The sequence below is a fragment of the Alexandromys fortis genome, unplaced genomic scaffold (genome assembly GCF_014885135.2).
Source record: "Alexandromys fortis isolate MF-2015 unplaced genomic scaffold, M_Fortis_MF-2015_v1.1 scaffold_134, whole genome shotgun sequence".
Classification (NCBI taxonomy): domain Eukaryota; kingdom Metazoa; phylum Chordata; class Mammalia; order Rodentia; family Cricetidae; genus Alexandromys; species Alexandromys fortis.
In genome coordinates this window covers 3,774,115-3,800,156 of record NW_026068007.1, presented here as the reverse complement: position 1 = coordinate 3,800,156, position 26,042 = coordinate 3,774,115, and the positions used below count along the sequence as shown (strand labels likewise).

Sequence of the window (26,042 nt, the reverse complement as noted above, 5' to 3'; positions counted from 1 at the left end):
GGACAAAATGATATAGGTGTCTTAGCAAAGCCTGACTTATCCAGGATGTTCCCCTCCTTTATGACATTTCCACCTGACAATCAAATCATTTTCCTGAACCTTTCCCCACATTTAACATTCCATGTCTTTATGATATAATACGTGGACATGTTTAAGAATCGGCGGTAACGGCATAACCCAGATATACGGCTAATAGCACAAGCATTTGGAGGTATTTCAACTTGGTCATTTTCTCATGCTTACACTGTTTCTCAAATGCAATGGCACCATCTTAGCAGCACTGTTTGCTGTCCTTTCCTCCCGTGCCTCATGTCACAACACACACACACACACACACACATACACACACACACACACCCCTACATCACACGTTTTTGGAGGCCTGCTCTGCTAGTTTACTTGTATGATATTCTTCACACTGGAGCATCAACATCTACTTAACCCACTGTACTGTTTTCTTACTTTACAGATTTATTTTTATTTTGGTGTATGTATGAGTGTATGTGCACAGGTGTGGTGGTGGCCAAAAGAAGGCGTTGGGTCCCTTGGAGCTCGAGTTATGGGCTATGAGGCCTCTGAGTGGGTTCTGGGAACCAAACGTAAATACTAGAGAAGAGCAGGAAATATTCTTAACCACTGAACTACTTCTCTGACTCCCAATATCTTATTTTTAGATACTGAGATAGTAGTTTCCACTACTCTGCTGGAAAGAGTGGTGGAAGTCAGGGAAACACTTGGTATGGGAGTAAACATGAAGAAGATTGAGATACAGCACATGGGAAGGGCGCGCAAGGATGTTAACATTGTAATAAAGAATCAGAACCTCAAGCAAACAGTCATCTTTGTCTGTCTGGGAGGAAACCTCAGTTCAGAGGAGGAAACTATTTCAGATCAAGAGGCAGATAGGGTTAGAGAGGGCTGCATTCCAGGGCCTAGGAAAGGTCTGGTCAGCAAGAGACCTAAAGGCAACAACAAAATTACAGGTCTATAAGATGCTTGTCTTGAGCTGTCTTCTTTACAACTCTGAAATGTGGACAATGAAACACTCCCCAGAACAGCGGTTGAATGTGTTTGGGATGGCATGTCTCAGGGGACTTCTAGGTGTCACACGAAGAGACAGGCTGCGCAATGATGACATTGAGAAACATCTCCGTCTACAGAAGGAGGTGAACTACAGGATACTGCAGTGGTGTTTGAGACACTTCTGCCATGTTATCAGAACTGAAGATACTGAAGATAGCACTGCTTGGAGGAGTGCACAGGATAAGGCTGAAGAGGAAGGCCCCAAAAACGCTGGATGACAGCAGAAAGGAAGACTGTGGAACCTTGGGTAGGACAATAACACAAGCATGTAGGACTGCCCAGTGATGTGGGATTCCCATCTGTATGCTGTGAATACTATTGGTTAATGAATAAAGAAACTGTCTTGAGTCTGTGATAGGGTATAAAGTTGGGCGGGGAAGACTAAGCTGAATGCTGGGAGAAAGAAGGACAGAGTCAGAGAGAAGCCATGGAGCTGTTGCCAGAGACAGACATGCCAAAACTTTGCCAGTGAGCCACTGTCATGTGGCGATACACAGATTAATGGAGATGGGATAAATTAATATGTAAGAGTTAGCCAATAAGATTAGCTAGAGCTAATGGACCAAGCAGTGTTTTAAATAATATAGTTTCTGTGTGGTCATTTCAGGTCTGAGCTGCTGGGCAGCCGGGAAACAAACTAGTGCCCTCCTTACAACAGCCCAGGATAGGAACAGCTGGACAACAAGCATAAAGGGGCGGCCCATGCATGCTTAAGCATTGCCAGGGCATGAATGATGATGATGATGATAGTAGCTTCCTTGCACTGATTTGGATGGCTTATGGCATACAGGCATATTTTTCATCCTCAAGAAGTTGAACAAATTAATGAATTAAGGATGTGCATAATTAACACACCATGAGCATACGATCTGATAAGATTTTACAACTGTATAATCATCTACAGCCAGGGCCACAAGAGCCAGGATTTTCCTGAGTTTACTAGCTAAGGACACTCTGAAGGCTCATATTACACAGCATTTAATTACTGCTAGCCAGGAACAGCATCTCATACCTGAAATTTCAGCACTTGGGAGGTAGAGACAGGATTAGATACTGAGCTTGAGGCCAGCTGGGACCACATTAATGTCTATCTCAAAAATTCCAAACTAATAATGATAGCAACAAATTATTATAACATGCATAGCATGTAAATTACTCTTTTCCCCAGACTGTATAGCATGCCTCTACAGTGACATTTCCCTGCATTCTTCCCCTTGGGGGTTTGTACTGCTTAGCAGTTGCTCATATAACAGATAATAGCAATCCAATAGACATGCGCTCTCATTTTTAATGTGGACTTCTGCTATGATCTGAGTGTTCTCTGCACAGCCTGAATGGTAGAATGGTACAAACTTTGGGGAATGGTAGAAACTTTAAGGAGGGAGGCTTGTAGCAGTTCTCAACCTGTGGGTCATGACACCTTTGGGGTTCACGTAACAGTACCCTGCATATCAGATATTTACCTTATGATTCATAACAGTAGCAAAATGACAGTCATGAAGTATCAGTGAGTAATTTATGGCTGTGGGGTCACCACGACGTGAAGAACTGGTTTATAGGGTCACAGCGTTAGGAAGATTGAGAGCCACTGGTTTAGGGGGGGGTCTTTGGGTTGGTGGGTGTGTGCCCTGCAGAGAGTATATGGGTCTCTTATCCTTTTCTTCCATTTCCTGGCTATGAGGTGACCCACTTCTGCTCTGCATGGGCTCTCACCACGATGTGCTGTACCCCTAAACCTCTAACACCCCAGCCTGACATCTGATCCTGGGCTGAAGCCTTGGGCCCAAACAAACCATCTCAAGCAATTTTTATAGCAAAGATGAAGCCGACTGACAATTTTCTGGGTCACTGCTGAGATCTGGTTTAGTCTTCAATATTATTAGTGAGCACTGGAGTTTTCTCCACTGTCATCTGTTAGTGCTTTCATGACATAGAAAAAAGAAAGTTCATTTCTCGGGAACGCGACACCAGCACAATGCCATGCATCACGGTTGCACGTCTGACTGTCACTTCTTTCTCAGTGCTTAAAGTCTGAGCTAAATGTATCTATTTGTTACTCTCTGCATATGTAGATGTGCTTTATTGCTTTTTCTTAATCTTAATATTACATTTTATTTACGTTGCGCAGGCATGCTCTTGTGCCTGTGTATGCATAGCAGAGGAGGGAGTCTACAGGACAACTTACAGGAGTGAGTTGTTTCTCTGCTTCCTGGGTGGGTCCTGGGGATTGAACTTAGGTCATTGGGCTTAGTGGCAGGTGCCTTTACCCACCTAAACATTTTAGCAAGACCCTGTCATAAAGTCACCTGTCATAAAGTCATCAGTTAAACTTTTATGTATTTTTTTATGCCTTTATTTTTTAAAAGGGTCCTAACTCTAGACCATCTGGAATCCGTTAAGGCTCGTGGCATACGATGAGATGACTTTTCCTCTGAGCAATTAGCCAATGTGTTTTTCCTCTTTGTTTACTCATTTGGCTCGATGATCTTCCCTGCACCGGGTACCACTTTCGCACAGCCATCTTCCTCGTTCTCTTCACCCTTTGGGCCCGTGTTGCCATCATAATTTTAAAATAGAAGCTTTCCAGTTTTCTGGAATTTTCTGGGGCAAATTTCTTCTCCATTAAAAAAATATCACTAGCCATCCCCCAGGTTTGTTTTTCCGATGACCCCGAGAATCACGTTAACTAACGAAAGCACATGCTTTGAGAATTTAATTATTTGAGAAAAATACCTCCCCCCTCCTCTTTTTGCAACAGCCCCTCCTATCTTTCTGCATGAATATGGATATCTTCATGCTTTGCATTTCTGTGGTGGTTGATGTTGCTCTCCAAGCAAAGTTTGGTGCCCACACTGCAAGTGGAAATATAGGGCTTGAATTTCTCTCCAGGATTAGAATTGTTCAGGAAAAATTCTGAGCCAGTTTAAAGCCTGCTACCCGAAAAATGGGCGAGAGAGCACAAAAGATTAGATTTCGGAAAACCAGAAAGACATTTAATGTTTAAAATGCCATCTAAGTGCTTTTTAAAAATGTTCTCTCTAACTGACTACCGTGTCTCAGTGCGCAGCATCCTCAGTGGCGAACACTGAAGAGAAGGGACGGTCTTCGCAGCACCGTTCTTCACGTATCTCCAAGCCAACATCAATTTGGCCCTAGCAATAACCAGTAAAACATGGTTAAGTATTAGGCATCATTTCACGCCGCTGGCTTGCTTGCTCCATTTCACAGATGTGTGGAAATAATGTCTGGCTTCAGTTTGCATCTGAGACGGGGGCGGGCATGTATTTTTACTCTCGGGTTTATTTTTTAAATAAACAAGAGCAAATGGGAATGTGCCATAGGATGTGGTCAGTCAACTCCGTGTGACCTCAGAATCCGTACTAGAAAACAGCTCCCGTCACTAGTGTGGAAGGTGAGCTTCAAAGCAAGGCAGGAGGAAAAGAATTCCTTCCTAACTCTATAAACAGAGAGCTAGCCAAGGAGTCAAGATGCTCCACCCAGGAGACACCGAATGGGTACTCTACTACCAACATTGGAGCTGAAGCCTGCAGGGACCCCATACCAATCTCTACATCGATTGTGCCGGCAACACGAGGACTTGCATTCTGACAGATGTTGGACCGGTTGTGTTGGTCTAGCCTTGGAAACTCAAATGTTGGGCTTTACCAGGCCTTGTCTGATCAGGGAGATCTGATCAGGGAGCACACTTCCGGGTGTGTCTGTTCTGACGGCGTCCCCACAGACAGTTAAGGATGGAAGAAACCACCAGGGAACGTGGGGGGAAGAAAGCGCAAGCACCAGCATCCTGCTCCCTGGTTCCTGGCAACCCGGAAGTGAGCAGCCTTCTACCCAGTGAGCTCTTATTCTCATAATGCTCTTCTCTACCAATATTCAGGAAACAAAGCAAAACAACAACAACCCCCCCCCCCCCGCCAAAAAAAGCCAAGATCTTGGAAACCATGAGTCAGAATAATCCCCTTCTCTCTTAAGTTGTTTTCTTGGGTACTTAGAGTAATGGGAAACTGACGAACAGTCTGCTCTGTGATGATAGCCTATGCTAACCATACACACCTGCACACCCCCAACCAAGAGGGGTCTGTGAGTAGACTCGAGTACCCCAAGCAGACTTGATTCTACTCTCCCCTCCCCCAAATAGGACTCTGAGATCCATAAATAGCATTGTGAGGATATACTCCAGGCGCAGGTAGTATAAGTGGTTGAAGCTATGTTTGGATTTGAGGGAAAAAAAAATCTTTTTAATTCTCTATCACATAATTCTTGACTATGGTCCGGAGGAAATGAGAGCTGCTGACAGCCACATGCCTGGCATCCAGAAATCTGGCATCTGTGTTTTCTAGGGTGAGCTGGGAAAGTTTCCAGAATGTTCTCGAGCAGATTTCTGAGATGAGTTCTTCTTTTTAGGTATAATCGAAAAGACTTTAAGCTTCCAGACTTGGGTGACAGCAAAAGGGCGGGGCTGAGGGGAAATCTGCACCTCTTTAAATGAAAATGCAAAATCCCAAAAAGGCAATTAGAGAGAAGAGGAGCTAGGATGGAGTTCCCTCACTCCCAGGAGCTGACTCCTTTCTCCCCAGGGACGCCGTGGGGCTTCCTAGTACCTCCTGGTCCCTTCCCAGGGTAGAGAAGCCAGTGTCCCCAGGTTCCTCTCGGTATCCACACGCTCTTTTGAATGCCCCCCCCATTTGCCCTCCTTGTGTCCAGAGTGGTGGGATATCATATATTCAGAAAAAAACCTGCTACATTAACTCTGTTAGTGGGCCATGGAGACCCTTCTCCTTGTTTCTCAAAACCACCCCATCTTTAGTAAGAAATGAGATTTACTGAAAGAAGGAAAATAATGTAAGAGGACCTTCTGTAACAAACCGATTTCAGCAGAAATAACAAACTTCACATAGGCTCTGAGCCTTAACTAGCTAATGCTAGGCCACGTGAGCCCGTGGTTCCCACAGCCACAGTTCAGCTAAAGGCCCAGTCCTGGGACTCAGCTTTAGATCTCCTAAATCTCACTGAACAGGAAAATAGCACAAGATGATAAAAAAAAATTACTGCCAGGAGAATCACATTTATAATAATAATAAAAAATCCTCACCAACTAACAAAATTTGGCACACAGTTGAGACATTGTTGATTTAGGCAATGTGAACTCATGATGGAGAAGACACTTTTTGATTTTGAGAACAAAATATTGAGCCTTTGATGTTGGCACATTGGCTCCGTTCTTTGGGGGTGAATCGTGGGATGGTTTTGCTTGTTTGTTTGTCTGGTTTGTCTGCCCGTGTTTTCTGCTTCAGATTAATCTGATAGCTGAAGTTTGTGTGACTGGAAGAGATTTTGGGCTGTGTGCCCAAAGCGCTAGACTACTGAGTTTATCGTTAAGTGAACTTGAAAGTGCCTTGGACCTTTATTTTAAGGGACTCTCCAGATGTGCGACGGCCTTCTCCAGGCCTGACATTCTTGTATGAAGCTGAAGCCACAGGCATGCTGACGTTGCTGGTAAAGCTATGAATCCTAAGGCTGAACAAGACATGGACGGCACTGCTTGTACTGGATGATAAGCTCGGCCCATGGATGTGGATGTCTCAGGAACTTCCCCACTGACCCGCATGACCTTTGAACAGCAAAATATTGAAAGGTGGGAGATGTCAGATATAGAAACCATCATACCACGCTCGGGTCATTTGGGTGCCGTGCCTCTATATCAACGCTAAGGAAGAAGGGAGTGAGACCAGCTGGGAACCATAGGCCCCATCCCATCACCACGGCCACAACATGGCAACAGAGGTCAGATACTCACAGGACAATTTTCAGTCTGAGCTAGAACGACATGGATGGCATCTTTCAACAATATACTGTTCCTTGACGACGAGGAACTGGTAGACGTTTTAGGCTGAGCAGAAGGAACTGTTTAGCAGAAACTTCATGAAACTGATTTACGTTTTTATGAGGAATTAGGTTACAGTTTTCTTTCTTTTTAAAAACTCTGGACTGTAAAAATCAGCCATTCAGCCAAAAATGTATTTGGGATTTAACATTTTCTTTTAGAAAAACATTCTTGAAAGTGACGTACTCGAGGCACTAAAAGGCTGTGAAACCCTATTTTAACAATATGATGGGGCCTACCTTCAACCAAAGCAAAGTTTAATAATAACAGAGTCTGAGGTCAAGGCTAATAACACATCTGGTTCAGTATCTACTTATGGGCACTCTGGGAGTCGTGTGGTCTTTGGTGATAGCCATTGGGGCTGATTCTGAGTTGGTAAAAGTAAGCTAATCTTCCATGGCCGATGCCAGGAACCAGCTCACATGCCCTGTTATACTTAGGCAAACAATATCCCTTGCTACAATGTGGAAATCTAGAAGTGGGCCCGAGCCAGAAATCACCCTGAACAAACACAAGACTTCGTCACCACTTGGAGTGTCAGCCCTCTGTTCCAGCTCTGAGAGATGGGCAGCCTCAGCCCAGCAGAGCCAGTTCTGACTGAGAGCCAAGCCCAGTTTCCCCTGGGTCGTGTTCTGTCAGACCACACCGGGGTGCGCCACAGCTCACGGGTTGGGAGCGCACTCCTCTGCAGTAGGGCTCACTGTCAAGTCGACCGGGAGGTGGATGGTCCGTGAGCTCTCCCAAGGACCACCCTCTGTGATGTAGGGCGGGCAGTGAGCATAAACGCAGCCTGGGGTGGGGTGTGAGGGGCTGCACAGTTGCCATATGCACAGATTGTTGTGATTGAAGCAGTGTGCATAGATTCCAGCGTTCTTGGCTTCTCGTTTGGGGGTGGACACACACACAAGATTTTTCCCTTTGCTATAAGTTGAGTGGTGATGGGGCGGGCAGTCAGGATTCCCTGAACACCAAGTAGTGTGCCTTAGGGTAAGAATGTCTGCTGGGGGAAGAGCAAATGGTTGCTTAAACAGTGTCATGAGCTGGAGGTCTGAGCTGCTTCTCGCTAGCCTGGCTCCGTGTCTGGAGAGACGCCATCGCTGATCATTTCTTTTGTAGTGATAAATCACAGTTACTGGTACAGTAACTACGCCTTGGTCTGAATCCTAGTGCCATGCCGCCTACGGCAAGCTACTGCCGGCCCCAGGATATAACCATTCCCCAAGGCAATAGATAGAAGGCTTCTTAGTGCTGGAACCCACGAGTCCAGAATCAATGTGTCAGCACAGTCTCACTACCTCTAAGGAAGACTCTGTCCTGCCTGTTTTAGCTTCTAATGTTGGCTTGCCACTCTTGGTGTTCTTCACGGTGACGGTGTCATTCAAATCCCTCCCATTTTCTACAGCCACCTTCTCCAGGTGTTTCAATTTCTGTGTCCCATCAGGTCCACCCTAATCTGGTATGACCATCTGAACTAGAGTCAATGTACAAACACCTCATTTCTAAAGTGGTTGTGCTGTCTGGTATAAAAGCTTAGGACTTCAACACGATTATAAGGGACACAATCCAATCCCTAACCCCACCTAATGGAGCCGAAAAGAAACAAGCCAACAAGCCAAGGCCAGTTTGAGGTACTGTGCTAAGTGTGGAGATGTAGTTATCAATTGAAACAGTTTAGATCAGAAAGGAACTGAACGCAGGAAACTCGTCTCCCTGAGTTCTGGCGTTCGAATCCTGATGTGAGGCAAGATGCACTCAAGCCCTGAAGCTCAGACACACAGGGAACCATAGTGCTGCAAGAGTCCCAAACACCTGAAAACTGGTCTTGTCATGTGAAGGCATTTTACCCCACAGGGCTGGGAATCCTGAGGCAGCAGAAGCTACACCAGGTTTCTCAAACAAACTCTGAATCCCCCACCCCCAAATCACCTCAGCTGAATACGTTTACAAACTACAGTAAAGACAAGCTGCTAGAAAAAAAAAATGGTTGTGGTCTTGTCAAATCAGCGTGTTGGTTCTTCTCGGTCCCTGCTCTTATCTCCTCACAGGCTGCCAGCATGCTCTGTGTGAACTGGCTCCACTCTGGGTTCTTAGCCTTTGGGTCACAGGGCTTGGCTACGGCCAGGGTCACTGCAGACACAGAGGCCCCATGGGGACACTCTCCCAGACAAGAGCACCCTTCCTCCTGTGACTCCTAGGACAAGTGATGGGTTTCTCAACCACACCAGGGGGACGAGCCTGACCAGGAAACCTCCCCCTCCTCCCCGCACTGTGCCTCTGGGTTTCCTTCAAGCTCTTTTTCCCACTGACTTACTTTCTGAGTGAACACAGGAGGTTCCAGCAGGCAGTCCCAACACCCTGGCCCATATGGAAGATATTTAGAGAGGGGGAAAAAAAACCCAACTCCAATGGTTATATGATTTTGTACTGGCTTGGACACAATGTGGCTGGAATTTCAGGGCTGGCTTTTGTTTGCGTTCGTCATGACACATTGATTATACAAGCTGTTGCTACTGCTACCCAAACAGCTGTAGCCCAGACCCTTCGATGGCTTCGTCTTCTGTACATTAGATGACTGACAGTGTTTGCCCAGCCAGGACCTCAGCTCTCTTCCCTGGAAGCCGTCACCATGGTCTGCGGACATTCACAGTGACATTTCTCCTAAAAGAGTGCCAGCCAGCACAGGACACAGCGGGACTGTTCTTATCAGGCTCAACCCAGTGGTATTTCTGAATAGCCTTGACCTCAACTAATAGTCTTAGGAGTCCTTTTCTTTATCAGGTCTTAACCTGTGAGGCTTCCTCTAAAAGCGACCTTGGATATGGCACCGGTCTGTCTTCTAGGATTTAAAACAGTGGATGGAGTCCCTGTTTAAGCACATTCATATCACTGTGATTGGCATACCTGACAGAAACATATTAAAAGGGGGGTTTATGGGGGCTCACAGTCTCCGAGGGCATCAGTCCATGAGACCCTTGCAGGAATGGAAGTGTTCATGACGGCGGGAACATGTGGTAAAGACTCTTCACATCATAGCGGACCAGCAAAAGGAGATAAGAAGTAGGGCCAGCTATAAGCTTTAACTATCTACTGCTTCCACCAGCTGGTGCCACCTCCCAAAGGCTCCACAGTTCCTCCCAAATAGCAGCCGCTAGCTGGTCACCAAGTGCTCCAAACAGGACCCTGTGTGGGTCATTTCAGATTTAAACCTTTCAGAGCCTCCTCCTAAGAGCAATGAGCATAGGGTCACACTGATGACTTCCCATGAATGGGATCTTCAGTTGTCTTGTTTCCATTCCCAAAATCTTGACACCACTTCAAGGCATTGATGCTGATGGCCAACACTGTTTGCTCACAGCCTTGCCTGTCTGATAGTTCATAAGAGGAATGTGTATAACTAATCAACTCGGGATCTATGAACACAAAACTGGCTCTAGAACCTCATCCAAAGCCTTATCCTTATCTAGAACCTTGTCTAGAACTATATCCAGAGCGTTGGGATGTCCAAAGTTTATTGCAATGGTTCGACTACGTGGCTTTACTTCCTCATCCTTGACAGAGTCACTACAATGACAGCAAAGCAATTCTAACTTCTTATAGGACGGTAAAGTCACAAGGACAGCGAGTTGGAGAAGGACGTTCATGTCAGATTTTCACCAACTCCTGGAAGATGAAGAGCTCTTGGAGGCATGTGTCCAGTGGGCGGAGCTGAGAGAAGCTTCTAGAGTCAGTACTCAAGAGTGCCAGCTCACCCACTGCAAGCCCTGAAAGACAAAGCAGCAACTGCACCAGGTGTCCCCAGTAGGTGGCTGGCAGACTGGCTAGGAAATAAACTCTCCCTGGGCTGTGTTTCACCTGGGAGACATTCTTCAGTCTGGGGAGCTGCAGCTAAGGCTCCAAGGGATTTGCTAATCCAGAGAAGAAAAGAGGAGAGCCACAGGCTAAAATACAAGCTCTCCTGTGACCAGTGTATTCGGGGTGACCTGCTTTTTCATCTCCATAGCAACAACCAGATGTGTGCTCCACATCCCTACCACAATGCACTTCACCTCTTATCCCCCAAAAAGATGTTTTCAGGATATTCTAGTGGGAAAGCTCAATGTGCTCAAGAGCAAAGGATACCTGTGACAGCTATCAAATGTTCCCAGTGGATATCTCAATCACCCTACGTTTGTTTTGTCGGGACCCAGTACAGCTCCCATTGCATGGCACTTTAAGCATCACCTTCTCTAAGGACAGAGCTATGCCACCAGAGGAAAGCTTCCAGACTGCAAAAGAGAAGCCCACACCAATGGCACGCTCAAAGGGAGCCAATGGCAAGCAGAGAATTTGGTGCCCCGGGGATAAAGTAAAGCATCTGGAGATGACCTTCCTAGGCTAAAGAGCTTCAAGACATCAATGGAAAGATTAGAATATAAAAAAGTAATTTTTTTAAAAGGAGGGAGAAAGTCAAAGAGATGGAGAACTAAGAGAGAAAAATTATGTACACAGAAAAGAAGTACCTAGGGGTCCATATAGCTGATGAAAAATACTCATGATAAAAATCACTGAAGAAACAAAACAAGAAATGACAGACGGGGCTGGAGGGAAAGGAGCAAAAGAAGGTGGTGTGTGGAGTGTAATTATGAAGAACTTCACACACTCACCAGCTCAGTAATGAGGGAGGCAACAGAACACCGGACTTCTCAAACATTCAGACTGCCAGGAACTAACTTCCCGCTAAGGCTCCGATGGCCCTTCCAAGACCCATGCTGAGATGAGGAGGCAGGCCTTGAGAAATGGGCAGGAGGAGAGGTTCATGCCATTATACGGGGTGTAGGTAAAAGTGGCTTTGCCCCCCTTCCTCCCTGTCTTAGTCACTGACCTATTGCTGTGAAGAGACACCATGGCCAAGACCAAGGCAACTCTTGTAAGAGAAAGCAGGTGAAGGGGCCTGCTTACAATTGTGCAGGTTTAGTCTGCTCTTGGCGTGGTGGGGAGCATGGCAGGACGCATGGAACTGGAGCAGTAGGCGAGAGCTATCGATTTGCAGGCAGAGAAAGAGAGAGAGAGAGAGAGAGAGAGAGAGGGATGAAGGGAGGGGGAGACAGAGACAGAGAAAGACAGAGACACAGAGAGAACCGAGCCTCACACGGGTTTTTGAAACCTTAAAGCCCATCTCCAGTGACACACTTCCTCTAAAATGGCCACACCTCCTAATCCTTCTTAAACAGCGCCAGCCACTTTTACCCAAAGCACCACACTGCCCTTCTTGTGCTCTTGCCATCTGATCCTTTTGCCAGGAGGACATGCCTATCCCTCAACAGACATGGCCTTGCTACCTTGGATTTCCAGTCCTCTAGAACCACAAGTTCAAGAAACCCGTAGCTTTCATAATACACCCAGTCTGCGGAATTTCGTTATATTCATAATATACCCAGTCTGCGGAACTCTGTTACAGTAGCAAAATGTGGTATAAGACACCCACAACGCCATGCACCTCGCCTTAGGAAGTGATGCAGGAACATATTGCGGTAGAATAAAATACTGCCAAGAGACGGGCCCAAGGGGATTGGGAAACTAGGCATCCGCCACGTAACTGCAGCAAAGGGCCACTGAGCACAGCTGTGCGCGAGCTTCCTGAGAAAGGAGCCCACGCTTCAGCAAGAGGTCAGGAATTGTAAGTGGGAGGGAGGAGCCCAGGAGGATGGAGAACGGACATCTGATATCACTGAAATAGCATTAAAATAATATTGATGCAACCTCAAAATTTGATAGGCACAAGTAAATCTAAGTGTTTTCTTTTAAAGAAAGGCACTAATTAAATCCAGGAAAAACAATATCTGGTGCTAGAAGTCAAACACAAGTGTGATATACTAGTGAGTAAGTGTGATATATACTGTATGGGTCGTGAGTGAGCCTCGGCAGTGACGTGGATGGGCTGCGAGGCCAAAATGTCTATCATATCAGGAGGGTGGGGGAAGAAGCAGAAGGAAGGGTGATGGGATAAAAGAACTAAATGATGTCTCGTGTAAGTCACTCGAGATGTGGCAGCCTGGATACACTAGTAATAGACAGCCCGGTGGTCACAAGATCCAGGTAACCACACTGAAAGTGGCAGGCCTGCAAAGCTGAGTCTGTGGGGAGGTTGGACTGGAAAGACAGATCTTAGTGTACTTCTTCTGACGGACTGGGTCTTGGTTAAAGAGGCAGCACCTTAATAAATAGATAGATACAAGAAGGCAAAATTCTAGGAACCCGTGCTTTGCTGCATAGTTCTTGTCATGTCTGACCGGCCGAGCGGAGCGTCTAGAAGGACTTGTGGAAGACGAGGGAGGTGACATCTTAAACTCTCGCTGTCTTCTCGTCCGCAGCAGTCGTGCTGGCTTCTCTGTGGGTCTGTGGGGAGGAGATGAATGTGCTAGCCACATTCCATGTGGCACCCGCAGCAGACAGCCGCGCCAGTTCCTGACCTCTCTCTCCACTGTACCCTTTTACAGTCCGGCACTCTGTAAGACTAGACAAGCCAGGGCCTACGAAAACACAGACCGAGAAATGATATGTCTGCTTGAAAAAGATTTGGCTAGGAGAAAGTAGAACGTTCTGCTGTACAGTGCTGAGTCAGACAAAACGGGCTAGGCCTGGGCCACCCCTCAGCTGGGCTATGCGCCCCTCACCTCCCCTTCCCCCAGCCTGGATATGTTTCCTAAGGGGCGGGGTGGGTAAAGCCACAGCCCAGAGCACGAAGGCAGTCCTCAAGTCCTTTGTCAAGGGCCCTTTGGCGTCACCACACTGATGCCTGGGTGGACAGAGACATTGTGGAAAGGTTTTGTAAATCACCAGCTCCCCACCTCTGGGGGGGGCAGGTCTTTAATCTCGGCTTTCGAAGTAGGCCAGCTTTGTACAATAAGCAGGGAAGTTGAAATTTGCAATAAGTAAGCCCATTCCTTTGTCATAATCTCACTCAGGGCAAAGTGTATCACTGTCGGCCTGACTGAAAACTACTCAGGGTGGAACTGATTACATTCTAAAGCAGAAGAAAATAACCCTGAACACAGATCGCCACCGCTACTCCCCCCCCCCCATACACTTCCAGTCGCCATTGGACAACTTTCATTAGGGGAAATGACTTATAAAAGGGGAAACGGAACCCCAACTGGTCTGGAGAGTGTGCAAATTAGGTAGGCATGGGTATGTGTGCATTTGGGGTTCTCATAGGGGGAGGCTGGGACCCAGAAAGATCAAGGCCCATGAGATGGAGGATGTGCTAAAAGATGTACCCAGGGAAAGGACCCCTAAAAGACCACGCCTAGAGAGAAAGGCAGCTCAAGCCCAGGTCAGGGAGGGATGGGAGTGGACAGGGAATCCATGCCAGGGGACCTGGGAATCCTGGAAGCCAGAGAAGGGAGTCCCAGCAGTTACCGCAAGGCACACAGGACCAGTGGAGAGTAATGGGTGCAGGCAGAAAATCGGGGAGAAGAGAAGGGAGAACTTCAGATGGAGCTTAGAACCAGGATTGCCTGTTACCGTAAGGAAGCGAGAGCCTTTGTGGTCAGAATAGGGAGCGGACAGGCGTTACAGTATCTGTGGCTTAGCCACCAGTCCTAAGACTGGTGTGGGTCACCCGGGTTCATGATGCATCACAGAAAGAGTTGAGGCTGTTGGTCCCGTGGCCTTATCCAGACTGGTGCCAACAGAAGGGGGAGTGAACCTGAGAGGGACCTGGGCTCAGCTCAGGGAGGCAGGATAGACAGGCATGGGCCAGCGAAGGCACCGGCCCTCGTGTGTTCATTCGTGGCTCAATGTGCAACTTTCCACATGATGCAACAAACTATGCATCCTTCTATGCTGGGCCTGAAAGCCCCTACTGGGTCATGTGGCTCCAGACTGTTTGGGATGTTTTTCTATGTATGTTGTTTATTTTTAAATCACCCTGACTCAGGGTTGGCAAAACTCAGACACCTAAATCTTGATCCTCACATGTTAATGTGTTCAGCATTAGTTTTTATAAAGTTATTTATTAGAAAAAAAAATCAGTGTTTAAGTCCTTTCTGTTGCTGTCACTGGAGATACATCTCATAGAAGATGCTTTCTCCTTAAGGCAAGAGCAGTTGACAAGCGAATGAAAAATATGCTTTTAAAAAAATATCGGCTGGGGCTGGAGAGATGGCTTAAGGGTTAAGAGCGCTGCCTACTCTTCCAGAGGTCTTGAGATCAATTCCCAGCAACTACATGGTGGCTCAAAACCATCTATAATGAGATCTGGTGCCCTCTTCTGGCATGCAGGTGCAGACATTCCTACATGTAGACACTGTATATGTGGTAAATAGATCTTTAAAAAAAAAAAAACAGTCAAGGTAGTTACTATTTAAGAAGTAACTTAATAGAGGAAGCAGATAAAACACACACACACACACACACACACACACACACACACACACACACCTCTCTGTCTCTGTCTCTCTTGCTTTATGTCGTCATCTAAGCTTTCCTAACATAATGTGTCCAAAGGCTGTAGCCTCATCAGACAATGGTTCTGTAAGCTGCACTGGGCTACCAGGCTGCAGGCACCGAATCCCTTCGGCCTTTTCCAAGGAACATGTTCTCTAAGATCCTCCAAGTTTTTGACAGTGACGGCGAAGAGGTGCTTGTGTCCCGTGACAACGTCCCACTCTGCCCCACTGCCACTGACAGGTCATCCGCTGCACCGAGGACCAAGCACTACTCTCTACCTCCCCACTCTCCGTCAGGAAGAGCACACATTTTCAGAATTGCTTTCTGCAGTGTGGATGACCACACATGGCGGAAGGGCACACAGCAGTGACTTAAGGTGACTTCTTTTTCTTTTTTGTTTTCTTTTCTCCCGGTGCTGGGAAACAAACCCATGGCCTCACAGCTGCCAGGCAAGTAGTCTACCACTGAGATATACCCTCAGACCTTATAGATATTTTTAAATTTGTGGATTTTATTATAGAAACTTTACTCTGACAGAGAGCATCTACAGATTTTACCGTTAAGCTTTCGCCTTCAGCGGAAGTACGCTATGAACACTCAACAGCCATAAGCCTGTGAATTAGTGAATTCTGAAGAATGTCTTTCAGAAGGACACAACTTTATGGTGTTTGTGGTGGTTCTGGAGGCTCAAGCCTGAATGTCATTTCTGTAACTTAGGACAGTGCCACTGCCCTTGGGACTTGTTAACTGTGGCAGGTTGTACAGCCTGTTTTAAGCCTGGGATTCTGGCTCGGAAAATAAAGACTTCTCTGCTTCCCCAAGTCAGAGAATTTGCCCAAGAAGCCAGCAAAGCTGACTACCTAGAAGTGGGTGTGAGCTTTGAACTTTTAAGCATATGATGCTTCCTTAGACACCGTGGCTGGCTTTGTGATCTAGGGCCATACTCAAGAAAGGATAGATAATGCATCTGTTTGCTTGAGCATGGATAGGTTTACACACACACACACACACACACACACACACACACACTGCAGCACAGTGCAATCCTAATAGTATTAGAATCTGAGCTCAAGACATGGCTGATGAAAACTATATGGAGAATATGGATAGGAGATGAACCAGCAGCAGAAAGGGGTCATATTCTCAGCAATAACAACTGAGTTATTTAAACCCTTTTATTGAGTTTTCAAGATAGGTTATTTGAATTTCTTTCGGCCATTAACAAATTATTTTAAGGTTCCAGAATGTTTTAAGTTTTTGTTTTGGGTTAGCAGCAACAGGAAGTAGAAAATAAAAATGGAAATAAAAGATGAAAGACAGCAACTATTTAATATGGGTATTTTAGAATTGTAGATATATACATTCATAACTAACAATATACACACTTGTATATAAACATCACACACATTGTAGATAAACTTATTTGATACCTGCAACGCCAGTGACTCCCATAAAATGTACATGTAATTTAGATGTCTAAAATTAATGAAATTTCAAGTTGTTTGAAACTCAATACCCCTAGGTGGGCCCCTAGTAAGGTATAATCATACATCTGTGTTCAGACATTATGGGTGCTGCCTCTGCATGCACTGAGTTTTGTCTGGGAACCAAGGTTACCTCCTGGAGAAAATGGGGAGATGCTGCCCCCCGCTGGACAGATGCTAACAGTGCATTAATAACATTCTTAAGGATGCTTGGATATGGAAAACAAACTTGCAGGACCAAAACCTTAAGAGTCTCCCTTTAGATAATTAAAAACAAAAATGAAATATGTGGGCACACATTATTTATTAGATAGCAGTCAGTATGCGGTGTCCAATAATCAATACCAGTTAAGGGTAAACAGCCCCAGATCAAATCTCAGTGGTGGACTTGTTTCAAAGTCCTAACTCCCTGACATTTCTGGTAAGAATTCAGGAATAACAATGAGCCCTTACTGACATGATGATACATGTTCTCTATCCTCTGAACACGTCAGTGCAGTGGTGTTCCAGTTAACATCCTCCCTTCCAGGAACATGAATTCGCCAGAAGAGAATAGTTCCCCTTTCCCTGAATCAGACATAACAGAAGTGTGTGTCTTCAAGACAGAAGGGGCCATAGTCACAGCTCAGCTGAAACTGGAGAACTGTGAAGTCTCCTTCCCCCTTCCTTTTTCCTTCCCTCATTCACCCAATCTCTTTTCCCACCCGATCCCCTCTCCCTTGTCCCCTCCTTCCTGTTTCCTTTCCCTCCTTTTCTGACTTATAGAGATTACAGAGGAATCTGAAGTCATGGCTTCCCACAGGTATTCTTGCCTCACAACGGCTCATTACTGAATGTCCATATATGTTAAGGACCATGGATCCTGTCAGTTCATTCTTACGACAGTCCTTTAAAGTAGGAGATGTTTATGCACATTATAGGGGCAGGGAAACTGAGACTTAGAGAGGCGTACCTTGTCACAGCCATACAGTTAAAAGAGGCTGTCTCCCGACTGAGACACGTATGCACAATGAACAAGCAAACACAAGCCACAGCATTTGATTTGTACGCTGTCATCATTATCTATAAAAATGAGTGAATTTAGTTTCTTAAACACCTCCTTGTAAATGGGCTTAGTTTGCAAAGTGGATGGTTTGGAATTTATTCTAATAGTCAGCAACTGTGTCCTCAAGACTTTCTATAAATGCCTCGTGAGTTTCCCATCGTGTTCCAAGGTTTGCATTTCAATGGAAAGAAGCAGATATATACTAAAATAATGCTAGTAACAGAAAGCATTTCAAACACAAGGTAAAAGGACTGGACATATGAATACTTAAGCTGGTGAAGGAGAAAACCTATGGGTTGGCCGTATTGTTCAGTCCAGCAGCTAGGTGGCGCTATAGAACAAGACTAATTTGGTTACAAGCTCTGCCAGTACTGCTCCTAAAACCACAGGCTCCTTGTTCTTAATTAATTTGTTTATTTATTTTGACTTTTACCATCACTACAATTTTATCCTACAAAATCAGGTCTGAGGGATATTTCTTTAGCTCACTCACAGCAGGCTAGGTTTGTTTGCTTGTTTGTGTTTGTGGTACTGGAGATCAAACCCAGAGCTCCCAGCATGGTAGGCAAGTACTCTACTCCTGAACCCCTTGGCCCAACATTTCAGTGTTTTGAGAGTTAAGGAAAGGAACACAGATACATTAAAATTCATAGCTCAGGTACCGGAGTCTTTCCCTTACTTTCGTCTTTTGGCGGTGACTATAGACTTCTCTGGTCTGGTTTCGGTTTCCCATCCAAAAGAGGGGTGAGTGAGGATATGAAGCCATAAGAAGTAGGGCGGTGTGGTGGTCCTCACTGCAAACTTGATTGGATCGAGGGTCACCATGAACATACGTTTGGGTGTGCTATGAAAGAGCTCCCAAGAAGGTTCGAGCAAGGCGAGAAGAACCATCCATGAGCGGGTGGCACCATCCTATGGGGTGGCAAGAGCTGGCCACTCGTTCTTACCTCTCTCTCTTGCTTCTGGACAGCTGAGGCAATGTGACCAGGGTCCTCGGTTTCCTGATGCTCCGCCCTCCCCATGGTGGACTGTAGCACCTGTCACCGTGAGTGTCCCCACCCACACCCTTGGGTCACTTCTCTGTCATGTATTTGGCCATAGCACCCTGCAAAGTAACTAACACGGGCCATGGGTTAGAGCAGCGAGGCATTTCTTCCCAGCTAACGCCCGTGTAGTTCTTGTTCCCTAGCTCCAGCTCAATCAGCTCCGAAGACTCATTTAGAAAATACACTGCAAGGGACGTAGCATTTGTGATGAACCTGAACATCTGAGCATACGCTCTGTGTTATACATCATGTTAAAGTCAACTGGGCGGTGGGGGCGCACGCCTATAATCCTGGGACTTGAGAGGCAGAGGCAGGCGGATCTCTGTGAGGTCGAGACCAGCCTGGTCTACAGAGTGAGTTCCAGGACAGCCAGGACTGTTACACAGAGAAACCCCTATCTCAGAAAGCAAAACAAAACAAAAGCCTTAAAGTCTTTCCTCATTAATTACTTATGATCATAAAATTCTGAGATACACTAGCTGGGTCTCATAATAGTCAACATTAATGTAAAATTACTTTTTTAAAAAACAAATTCTATGACTAATGACCAAAGGATCGGAGACAAACTTACACAGTAACAGCACACCTTTCTGCGGTGAAGGATGGGGAAGGCACCGTCAGAGCAGTATCTAGGAAAGGGACCAGTTCCACTAAATGACACGCTGTCGAAACAGGCAGTAGCAGTTTGAAGTATACCACCATTCCTATCTGAAAGTCACATTTCATCTGATCTAAAGACACAACCACTTTTGCTAGTTCTCCCTTCACTGAAAGCCCAGTGCTTGCCGCTGTTGGCATGAAGCTCACGCGCATGTCCTCGGTGTCACTGCAGAGGTCCCGATGACTAAAACTCACCAGGCACCTGCATTTCTGTTTTCCAATAACAGGGCATAGAACCTGTGACAGACAGCTGCTGAATCGTTTGTGTGTTAATTCATTTTTCCAGGTGGTCAGAGAAGCCACAGTGGTCGCAACTCCCAAGAACCCTCACTGTTCTTTAAGCCTCTTTAGTTATAAGGTGTGTGTGTGTGTCGTACGTACTGATTCACATGGGCATGTGTGTGAGGGTGTGAGTGTGTCTATGTAATGTATGTACTGATTCACGAGGGCATATGTATGAGTGTGAGTGTGTGATGTATGTACTGATTCTTGTGGGCACGCGTGTGAATGTGTGTGTATACTGTATGTACTAATTCACGTGGGCATGTGTGTGAGTGTATGCATACAGAGGCTTGAGGCTAACATCGAGATCCTCCTCAACCGCCTGCTACCTTATCCATGTTGTTTAGGAGGCAGGGTCTCCCACTAAACCTACAGCTCAACACTTCAGCTCACCTGGCTGGCCTTTGAGTTCCAGTCATCCGCTAGTCTCTGTCGCTCTGGTGCTGGGATAGATTATCATCAAGGAGAATTGTCTCTTTCTGAAATCATTGGAGGAATTTGGTCCTTTAATTAAAAAATAGATATTTTATACTAATGTTTAAACTTCATGGGGATCCAGTTAATGTATCTTAGCTTGGTGCACTGCGCCTGACACTTAAATGGGTGTGTGGACGCAAATTCAAGCCCTCATGCTCGTAGCAAGTGCTTTACTAACAGAGCAAAATTTAAATTCTAATGAATGTTTTGCAGAGCTGGGACCAAATCCAGGCTATGGGCGTGCTAGGCAAGAGCTCCACCCCGCAACTGTACATTCAGCCCTAAAATTCTTGAATGGAGGAAGCGCCACGATTTTAGTGCCCCCTCCCATGAGAACAATGTGGCTGGTGGCAGATTAAAGAGACTCACGCCTCTTTTCATCTGTGTGGCTCTAACCCACCACACACACCAGTGACAGGGTAATATTGGCGCTTTTGTGTTTGCAGAAGTCCAAACACGACGAGGAGCAGGCCAGGAGTTTCTGCTCACCCCTCATCCTCTGGCCTGGCTAATACAGAAACTGTTAGGATGGAGGAACTGTGGGCTTGCTTGGCCTTCAGTATCATCATAAGGGAACAGTAGAAGGCACTGTCAAGCAACCACAGCACACGGAAGCTTTTGAACTCTTGGCCCAAGGTTCATTTTGTCATGCACATGCTTCACGGCAGCGGAGAGCCAGACTGGGGTCGTCACCTGGTGTTTATAAATGGATTAGCACACTTTCTACTCAGTGGTGGAGTTTAGAACAGAGAGGAGGGGTCTTGGGGTCCCCTCTGTGCTAGTAATTATTCTTTCTATCACTTCACTGCTAGAAGAGAGGTAGGGCAAGGGAGCCTGGATGCACCCTGAAAGCAGAATGATGCAGGGCACCATGCAAGCCCCTGGAACAGCTGTATTGGACTTTCAGGAAGCCTTTCATCCCACTACACAAGAATACCAGATGTCCCTTATTCCTTCTGAGGCCTTTAACATGTTGTTACTGCCGAACTCAAAGGGGAAAGGGAGCTTGAATTACTGGCGGGAAGACTGTAGCTGTAGGTAAAAGAGCTATCAGCCATCCGATTGTCACAAACCTTCTCTACTGTAATCGATGTGTGTACAGATCATGGGATCAAGGGCCACCATTTCCGAGATGTCACCTAGTTAAACTGGAGAAAATAGGAAGTCAATAAGAAACAATTTCAGCAATAGCTAGTGCCCCTTTGGGATAAGCCTTTTTTTGTTGGAGTTTTGTATGTGTTTAAGAATGGAGATGCAGATGTCTTTATCTAAATTGACAAGTCTTCATCCCTGCCCTGTAACAGATGTCGGGATAAGTATGTGTCACCAAGATTCATTCAGTTCAGTTCATCATCTCACACTGTGACACACACACACATGCACGCACGCATGCACCCAGATGCACACGCATGTGCACCTGCACACATGCACACACTTATCTATCCCACCCCACAAGAGGTGGGGGGACAGACAGATAGACAAGTCTAAGAATAACTGAATTCTTCCTTTAAAGACTCTAATGTAGGGTAGGCCCTCTCCCCACACAGAGGGCCGGGCTCACAACTTTCAGAGCCGTCATCATCAGACACAGAGACGTATTGACACCCCTCATATTTAACTCATGCCAACTCTTCCACGTGCCTGTTGTTGCAAGGGCAGGGGAAGTTCCCGTTTTAAACCTCCGTTCCTGAAGGTGTTTAGTTATTCAGACTGATTTTTCTGCTGAGAACACTCGCAGCGGGGCTTACCTTCGGGTTTTCTGGCATATTCTTACATGCAGATAAATTAGATTTTTAACTCTGAATGAGAGAGCTGGGACATTCTGAAGCACTCGCCAGCCACTTACCCAAATGGCAGGGCCCCAGTATAAGGGCTCCCCCAGGCAAAGACAAGTTTGCCTGGTCCTTGGTGATGCAAATGTGGCTCCAAGTCCCCATCTGACTGCCTGCAGCCACTGGGAGTGTGTCCTCTGTCTGACAGTTCTACCAGCCCGCATGCCCTCTTCCAACATCCCAAAGCCACGAACAGATCGGTGCATAAGTAAGCAAGGCTTGCTGCGCCAGTAGGCTAAGGAGCGCAGGAAAAAGAGAGGCAAAAGGGCATATTTCTCTCAAGCAAAATAATAATGAGAAGAAAGTAAATGATGGGTTTCCAAAGTAATTATACTCACAGTGATATAGCGAGCTGTCCTGCAATTGCTTCGCCACTTCTATTTGGGGAACACTTGGTTTGTGAGAATAAACTCTTAATTGCATTGTCAATGGGCTTCTCTTTCTAATCTACTGCCAGAATTTCACACGCTAGAGCGCCTTTGAAGCGGCACCATCAAGTGGCTCATCCCCCCACTCCTGTTTGCACCCAGGGACTCCAGTGCGCACGCGCATGTACGCACATTCTTCGTTCACTCCAACAATACGCTTGGGTAAGCCGGCGGAGAATGTAGCTGACTTCTGTGTTTAAGGAGAGGGACACAGCCATCGAACCACTAGCCGGTGAGGCTGGGTTTCGTCTTAAAGCTTGAGGTTTTGCGGTCAAAAGCTCATGCTTCTCCTCTGTCTTTGAAAGCCCGGGAACACAAGATTTCACAGAATACCTTCATCTCCCAAGCCGTTGTCAAGGCCAGAAAGCCTTGGAGCAGACCCTTCAGGGGAACGGGCTTACACATGGAGTTACCTGGGTCCTTGTAGATGCTGAGCACACCCTTGAAGTAATGAGGTAAAAATCTTTCCAGTAAAAGCAGCACATCCTCCAGCTCCTCCAGAATCCCCACGAGCAGGAAGTTTTCATTCACGTTCAGCTTGGCACGCTCCAGCGCCCACTCGCCAGGCTCCCTTGACAGACAAGAAAGTGACTTTACATCAGAGACTCCATGATGGGCAGCAACAACCCATGGAAGGCTGATCTCTAGGTCTAGCCTAGGTGTAGCCTATTCTAGAACAGCCCTTTCTTCCCTGGTTTCTCCAGTTGAGTCTTTTTTTTAAACATGTACACAAGGATTAGGGCCTTTATTTTATTTTATTTTTTAAAGCCTTTAAATTTTATTTATTTATTTATTTACTTATTTATTTATTATATATACAATATTCTGTCTGTGTGTTTGCCTGCAGGTTAGGCATCATTACAGATGGTTGTGAGCCACCATGTGTTTGCTGGGAATTGAACTCAGGACCTTTGGAAGAGCAGGCAATTCTCTTAACCTCTGAGCCATCTCTCCAGCCCCAGGCCAGAGCCTTTAAATAAATATGCCTGTCTACGTATTTAATAAAGCACAATTACAGACACAGACACTTAGGTCCCAAGCATATGGTTAGAATAGCTTTTTTATAGATAAACCACATGGAACCCATTTAATGAAGTTAAGAGTCACTGCTAATATTTTTGTAGTGATCAAAACTAGTGTCCAATAATGCCTGGTAATCATCTCATCCTTTAAGAAACATTAACATTGTTTTTTTGTTGTTCATTTGAGTTACAAATGGGAAAGAGCTGGATTTCCTTATACGTCATATTTAGGGGCCTTTGGAAAAGCCAAAATCACCTTAGAAACAACAACAAAACCAGCCTTTGCCTGCTGCAAAGGATTGTTGTAGAGGTTCAACCAAGTGGTACTGGTGGAGGGGATCTGGGGATCCTCATGCAAACTAGAGAAGGCTCCAGAGTACACTGCCCAAGGTTTGGGATGAGGGAGCTAGGATCATATTCCTTGGAATAAACACCTCCATTGTAATAAAAAAGCAAGTCCCTTGACCCTGTATCCCCAGCTGCTGAAACTCTAAATGCAAACCAGGAACACTGACCATCAGTCTAAGCGCTGGGGAAGACTGGCTGAACCAGGCTGTGGAGAAAGCCTGGGATCCGCATCCTAAGTACACTCCCCTGCTACAGTAAGCTGAGCAAAACAGCACCAGCAACACAACTCACTGTCAGCCCGAAGCGACAACATAAGCCTAACAATGCCAAGAGTGTACCACAATTTAGAATTGGCTATGCCCACCATGGCCAGAACACAAGGACCATCTACTCCTATTCAGTGTCCTACCTTAAAACAAGCTTTGGTTCCACCATACAAAGACCCTCTTCTTGTCTAGGTTGTGGACATGTACTAGAGCAATGTCTATGATTTCAACTACAGCTACTCCAGTACCACCCAAGAAAGCAACTAAGAATGCTTGTGCCTGCCCTGGGGTACGCTGCCTACCGGAGTAAGGCACCTGGGTGAGAAGTCTGTGTGTTCAAGTCAGGCTGGCTTGATCTCTGGACACCAGTCTCTTTCTATGTCAGTGGTTCTCAACCTTCTTAATGCTGCTGACGCTGCGGCCCTTTAACACGGTTCCTCATGTTGTGGTGAGCCCCAAGCATAAAATTATTTTCGTTGCTACTTCATAACTGTAATTTTGCTATTGTTAAAGGATCATAATGTAAATATCTGTGTTTTCTGGTGTTCTTAGGTGATCTCAATAAAAAGGTCGTTCGACTGATAAAGGGGTCGTGACCCACAGGTGACGAATCACTGTTCTGTGGCCTGTTTCTCATTAGAGACATCATCAAACTGGACGTGTGCTTCCGGAGTGTTGGACTCCACGTGGCTTGCCAAGCATAGAGATGAATGTGGGTCACAAACAATCACTGTGGAGGAGCGGGCTGGTCACCTGACACTGGTCTCCACTGTCTTGGTTAGGTAGTGGTGACAGTTGTGTTTTGGGCAGATGAATGGGCTTGGTGGGTGTTCCTATTGCATATCCATTGCAATAATCATTCCTATTGCTGTGCCACAGAGCTTCACTCAGAATGGCAATTTTTATATATGTGGGTGTATGTGTGTATATATGTGTGTGTATGTATGTGTGTATGTGTGTATGTGTGTATATATATATATATACATACACACATACACACATATTTATATATGGTTTTTCGAGACAGGATACCTCTGTAGCTTTGGAGCCTGTTCTGAAACTCTCTCTGTAGAACAGGCTGGTCTCGAACTCACAGAGATATCCCTGCCTCTGCCTCTGCCTCCCGAGTGCTGCAATCAAAGGTGTTTGCCACCACCACCCAGCGCAAATGATATTCTTGAAGAGGTACTGTAATCATGAACTGAATTCCAGAAGGTTGAGGGACTTTCTGCAGAAGGATCCCCCAGAGTGGATGTATGTGAGTGCCTGTGTGGCAGGGCGCTTGCCCTGTGTGGATGCATGCTTACCGGCATCTGGGGTGCTGTCCACAGAAGTACGGAATGATGTAAAACAACCTGGGGTTGGAACACTCAGGGTAGTTTTCCAGAATGCACTCGTTGATGTCCTAGGAGAGAAGACACAGCCGTGAAAAGCCTCGTGGTCTTCGCGGGGCTCTGCAGAATGCCATACAATTAAAAAAAAATTAACACACATTTCATCTGAAAGTCTTAGGCAGACAGAGAGAATTCAGACTTCCTAAGAAAGCTTTCCTTTTGCCTCTCAATCTCTGTGTGCACTGGCCAGGTATGTGCGTGACCTGGGCAGGTCAGGGTGTCCTGCTTGGCTGAGTACCCTGTATCCTTCTTCTTCGGAAGGCAGGAACATGTAGTTGGGTAATAAACATGATAAAAAAAAAAGTCCTGTTCTTCACCATGGCCCCAGTAACTATCTGCCAGG

General features: G+C 46.0%; 1 protein-coding gene across 1 annotated transcript in view; it reads right to left on the bottom strand.

The window, feature by feature from the left end:
* The window catches only part of Ust (uronyl 2-sulfotransferase), a 278,050-nt gene that overhangs the window by 20,108 nt on the left and 231,900 nt on the right, over positions 1-26,042 (bottom strand). Inside the window, exons 6-7 of the mRNA XM_050161634.1 lie at positions 25,613-25,710; positions 23,083-23,240 (exon numbers count right to left, since the gene is read on the bottom strand). Of these exons, the coding sequence (XP_050017591.1) occupies positions 23,083-23,240; positions 25,613-25,710 (256 nt within the window). The remainder of the gene's footprint in view (positions 1-23,082; positions 23,241-25,612; positions 25,711-26,042) is intronic.